The sequence below is a fragment of the Orycteropus afer genome, unplaced genomic scaffold (genome assembly GCF_000298275.1).
Source record: "Orycteropus afer afer isolate SDZICR_OR568_19922 unplaced genomic scaffold, OryAfe1.0 scaffold00006, whole genome shotgun sequence".
Taxonomy (NCBI): Eukaryota; Metazoa; Chordata; class Mammalia; order Tubulidentata; family Orycteropodidae; genus Orycteropus; species Orycteropus afer.
This window is the reverse complement of record NW_006921593.1, coordinates 11,437,487-11,443,148: the sequence shown is the minus strand read 5'-3', so window position 1 is coordinate 11,443,148 and position 5,662 is coordinate 11,437,487. Positions and strand designations below refer to the sequence as shown.

At 52.8% G+C, this 5,662-nt stretch overlaps 1 protein-coding gene across 1 annotated transcript in view; it reads left to right on the top strand.

Annotated features, from left to right (window-relative positions):
• LOC103197119 (radial spoke head 10 homolog B2) overlaps positions 1-5,662 on the top strand; it is a 78,086-nt gene that overhangs the window by 37,743 nt on the left and 34,681 nt on the right. The window contains exons 10-11 of the mRNA XM_007941001.1: positions 3,331-3,520; positions 4,685-4,799. Coding sequence (XP_007939192.1) covers positions 3,331-3,520; positions 4,685-4,799 — 305 coding nt within the window. The remainder of the gene's footprint in view (positions 1-3,330; positions 3,521-4,684; positions 4,800-5,662) is intronic.

The following is a 5,662-nucleotide window of genomic DNA, read 5'->3' as shown; positions in this document are numbered from 1 at the left end:
TAGAAGTGGTGATAGCGGGCATCCTTGTCTAGTTCCTGTTCTCAAGAGGAATGGTTTCAGTCTCTCTCCATTGAGGGTAATATTGGCTGTTGGTTTTGCATAAATGACGGCCCATATCTTAAACCAAAGCCAAACCAGTTGCCACTGAGTCGTTTCCAACTCACGTGACCTTGCGTGTGTCAGGGTAGAACTGTGCCCCGTGGGGTTTTTAATGGCCAATCTTCCAGAAGTAGGTTGCCAGACCTTTCTTCTGAGGGACTTCTGGCTGCACTTGTACCTGCAGCCTTTCAGTTAACAGCTGGGCATGTTCACCATTGGTGCTGTGGGAAATGCAGTTGGTAACTGCTGTCATATACTGAGTATCTCCCACGTGCTTGATGGATGGTGTACATACGTCATCCTGTTCAATTTGCAAGGTGCCCCTATGAGTGAGCTGGCTTGATGAGGAAACAAACCCAGGGGAGGGGTCTGTGAGTTACCCAGAGCCTCTGAGTCTGTCAGGGTCAAGTCTCCACTCACACGCGATGGTCTGAAGGCCAAGGCTATGGCCACCCCTCTGCAGGATGTTTGTTCTGCTGTGAGTTAGTGTGCTTGTGATTGAGCTGTGAGGGTTCAAGAGAACCCCAAATCCTCAGAGATCTAGAAATCTGTGTGACTGGACTCGGTGGGTTAGCAGCTGGCAGACCACGTCACCAGGTTACACTTGAGTACCAGGGCCCGCTTTCACAGTTTGTTTCTCCCGTGAAACTGTTCCGTGAAACTGTGTTGTCCGCTGTTCCATCGTGCCTCTCTGCCCCTTTCCACTTCCTCGTTGCCCCTCAGCTGGCCCCCAGTCCTCTTGCCTCCACAGTGAGGCATCTCCCCACTTTCCTCCCGCCTTGTCTTCCTTGGTCACCACTGTAATCCAGGCCCCTAGCGTGACCGTCAGCTGCTACGAGATTCTCGGTGCACACAGGGTCCCTTCTTGTTTTCACAAACACAGTTCAGTCTCAGACCCCACACTGCACTTAGTCTTACTCTCCTTTAACCTCAGACAGTTCCTCCATCTTTCATCCTTCCATGACCTTGAGGTTTTTGACGAGAACTGGTCATTTTGTAGACTGTCCATCAGTTTAGGTTTATGTTTTCTCACAATTGGACGTATTTATGATCCATCAGTGGAAGAGTTTGGTCAAACACAGCGTTTTTTGAGCAAGTGTCTACTCTGGGCTCAGCAGAGCAGGCTCTGCTCGGTGGCCCCCTAAGCTTCAAGCTCTATCCTTTCACACCCCGCAGGCTGCCTCTGCCTGTCAAGTTCATCGTGCCTCTTGGCATTCCAGGCCTTCTGTGAGCTGACCTCCACCTCCTTCCGTTCCCCCTCACCACGAGCTCACAGTGTGACAGTTAGCGCGTCTGGACAGCGCTCACTCTGCTGCAGGTGTGGTTCCAGATGCCTGCGGTCCTCAAGTCCCCTGACAGCCAGTGGCGCAGGTGCTTTTGTCCCCTGCTGCAGACAGGGGCCAGGCAGGGAGGAGAAGGCCATGCTCCAGGTCAGGCAGGCCTCCTAGTTTTCAGGGAGGACCCTACCCTGTTTCACTCCCTCCACTTGGTGCGTGCTCTCCGTGGGCCCTCATCCTTTCCATTCTCTGAAGCTCAGCTCAGGCATGGCGTCCTCCAGGAAGCCTCCTGTGTAGACTCCCCCCCCTCCTCCGGGGCTCTGTCTAGAGGCTTCTGTATCATGTGTCTTCCATTAGGTCAGTGGTTCAAACCCACTCAATGGCTCCACAGGAGGAGGACCTGGTGACCCACCCCTGTGGGGACCACGGCTTAGACAGCCCTACGGAGCCGTTCTGCTCTGTCTCACGCGGGTCACGGCAAATTGAAAACTGACTCCGTGTCACCTGACAACAACTTGTGTTCTCTACAAGGATTAAGCTTCCCACAGGTGGATCCCGTGCTCTGGTCGGGAGCAGTGTTCTCAGTCTGACAGGCTCTAAATATCACCCAGTGGAAATGGATTTTTTTTTTTTTTAAATTGTGATTTGGGTGAAAGTTTACAGAGCAAATTCACTTTCTATACAGCAGCTCACACACACTTTGTCTCATGACATTGAGTATAATTTCCCACAATGCAACAGCTCCCCTCCCACTTCCTCCCGATAGTCACCTCTTCCCTGTGTCCATCCCTCCATGCACTCCTGCCCCCGGAGCTGTCTCCCTGTGCATACACAGCCCTTCTTTCTCCCATGACTGTTCTCTGCAAGGAGTGTATCTACCTAATGTAATTGTTCAGCCCATATGCCTATCTTTTGTTTGGCTGGAAGCCACGGGTGTGGGTTCAATTCCAGACCTGAAGGGCAGCTCAGGCCATAGTCTCAGTGGTTCCACCAGGCTCTATCAGGCCAGCAAACCTGCTCCCCGCCTTTTTTTTCCAGTGGAACTGGATTTTATAAAGCAGAGGTCACGCTGAGGGCAGGAAACTGCCAGTGCAGCTTTGCTGTCTCCACTGGGACCCCTTCCCCAATCCATCGTCACATGCTGTGTAGCCTGCAGGGCTGGCCTATGTGGGGGAGGTGGGCAGCAGAGGACACGGTCGTCCAGGGAAGGCCAAATGGGGACAGAAAGGCAAGGAAAGCAAGACGTCCTCCTTTGGCTTAGTTCAGACTTGCAGCCCAAAGCATGATGTTGCTGTCGTTTCTGTAGCTGCCATCGATCAGGGTAGGCCCTCTGTCCCTGATGTGCTGAGGGCGTTGATCACGAATGGATGTTACGTTGTCAGCTGCGTCGGTGATGACGATCAGGCGGTGGTTGGTCCTTACTCTGTCTACACGGTCGTTACGCTGACTGGCGTCACGTGGGGAACCAGTCTCGCAGTCCCAGGTCACCCCAGTTGGTGGTGATGTATTCTTATTTCTATACTTTGCTGGAATCGATGTGCTGATAACGTGTGTGTTCATGGAGGCAATAGAGCTGCCATGCTGCCCTTCAGACAAGCTGCGTGGCAGGGACATTCCCTGATGGGGCGTGCACACGGTCCCCATGGCAGCCCGCAGGGGCGCCCCCAGACAGGGCGTGCTCACGGTTCCCACGGCAGCCCGGAGGGGTGCCCCCCAGACAGGGCGTGCTCACGGTTCCCACGGTAGCCTGGCAGGGGCGCCCCCAGACAGGGCGTGCTCACGTTGTGCAGGAACTGGGCCTTACTGACCTGGGGCGGGCGGGTGGGCACATGGACCTCGTGTTGTGGTAGGAGGTAAACGCTGTTACTTTCACGTGTTGTCTCATCTTGAAAGCCGCTGTCGGCCTCCCTCTTCCTCACCGGGGAGCTGAAGGTGCGGGCCCCCTTGCTTTCAGGTGGAATTCGCTGTCCTGAGAAACATCACGGAGCTGAGGAGAATCTACGGCTTCTACAGCAGCCTGGGCTGCGCGCACTCGCTGGACAACACCTTCCTGATGACCAGGCTCCACTTCTGGAGGTTCCTCAAAGACTGCAAATTCCATCACCACAAACTGACTCTTGCCGATATGGACAGGCTGCTCAGTGGTGAGTGGTCCAGGTCCCTGAGGTCCTGTAGCTTAAGGGGCAGCATGCCACAGGCCCACCCTGTAAGGCAGCGGAGAAACCCTGAGGGAGTAGGGGCGGCAGGCATGGGGAGAGGCGTTCAAGAAGTTAAGCCGCGGTTGTGTCCTCAAGGAGCTTACTGCACACATAAAAGGAGAAGTCTCAGATGACACAGGCTGACGCGTGGCAGCCCCGCGTGGGTCAGGAGAACCGTGCCCCCCAGGGCTTTCGGTGGCTGGGTTTTCAGCAGGAGATTGACGGGCCTTTCCTATAAGGCACCTGAGTGGGCTTGAACCTCCAGTCTTTCAGGTAGCAGCTGAACACATTAACTGCACCACTCAGAGACTCCTGTGAAAGAGTAGGCAGCAGTAAAAGGCTATCTATTAAACCCAAAACCAAACCTATTGTCATGGAGTCACTTCTGACTCATGGTGACCCTTTGACGGGGTCAGCAAAGAACAGCCTGTAGCCAAACTCCCTGTTCTTTGTAAATAAAGTTTTATTGGAACACCAGCCAACCAACCAACCCACTGCTGTTGAGTCGATTTGACTCACAGTGACCCCTCGGGTTTCTGAGGCAGCATCACTATGGAAGTAGATTGACTAGTCTTCCTGCCGGGGAGTGGCTGGTGGGTTTGAACGACCAGCCTTCTGGTTAGCAGTCAGATGCCTTAGACACTATGCCACCAGAGCCCATTTGCCTGCATGATGTTTGTGGCTGCTTTTGCCTGAAAGCACCAGAGCTGAAAATGTGCCCACCCCCGATGTGAGGAAAGTGGGCGAGGAGCAAAAAGGATCAGGAGAACTGGGAACAGTCTGAGGTTAGAGAAGTAAAACGTTAGGAAGAAACCCAAATGCCTTCAAATATAAGTGCTTGTAACAGGTGTGCAACTCCTTCAGAATTGGAACATTGATCAAATTGTGGTTTAGGCCAATTTGAAACACTGAATGGAGGTTTCTGAAACGGACCAGACAGAGACGTCTCGCGTGGAACTTAATTTTCAGGTAGATGCTTCTGTACTGTCCAGTGCGTTCTCTAGCAAACAAGTCCTCTTTCAAGATGGCCTCTCTGAACCACGTTCCAGGGGCAAATAAAACGGAAGGGTTGGGGACTGCGAGGCAGCCTCTCGGGTTTTCCTCTTCCAGCCGACAGTGATACCCCGATCGAAGGCATCCATTCTCCGTTCACGACGATCCTCTTGAGGACGTTTCTCAGTTACCTCCTGAAGCTGGCCTACCACATCCATCACAAAGAATTCCAGTAAGTGCTGGTCTGGCCCACGAGAGTCGCCCCCACGGTAAGGATGAGGGCAGAGCGACCCCACGATGGTTAACACGCCATCCTCTTTTCGTCCACACTCACTCTATTTTCCCATACTCTCACACAGAAGGTCAGTGGTCCAAACCCACCAGCTGCTCTGCGGAAGGAAGACAGGGCAATCTACTTCCATGAAGATTTACAGCCTCAGAAACCCAGTGGTGGTTGCTATGAGTTGGATTCAGTTTGGTGTTTGAGTCTCTTGAGATGAAGGAGTAGAAACAAGGATTTTCCACATGTGCTGACGACACAGGAGAGGCTAGGTAGGGCTTGAGGTCCTTCAGACCTCGGTTACGTCTCAACACTGCAGACAGCTCGCAGGGTTCGATTCGGAGTCACAGTCGGTTCTTCCTTCTTGGAGTTTCTCCTGTCTTTCTTAGAGCAAATCAATTTTATCTTCTCTTTAAAAACCCCAACCTTTAGTTTTGAAATAGTTTTAGATTTACAGAAGTGTTGCCAAGTCAGTTCTGAGTTCCTGTCTCCTCTTCACTCAGCTTCCTCAGCATTAGCTTCTTACTAAGCCCGGCTCGTTGGCCACAGTTATGGCACTGACATTGCTGAATTACAGGTTTACTAGGAGTCCCTCTGTCCCCTGCTGTGCCTTCCTGCCCCGGGCCCATCCAGGGCCCCACTGGGCACTTGCTGTCACGTCCTCCCAGTCTCCTCTGATCTGATAGTTCTCAGACTTTGTCTTTCGTGACCATGAAAGGGTCTTTCATGACCCTTCTGAAAGTCCTGGTGGTTACTGTATACAGAGCATCTTCATTTTGGTTTGCTAGTGTTTTCTCACGATTGGACTGAGGTTA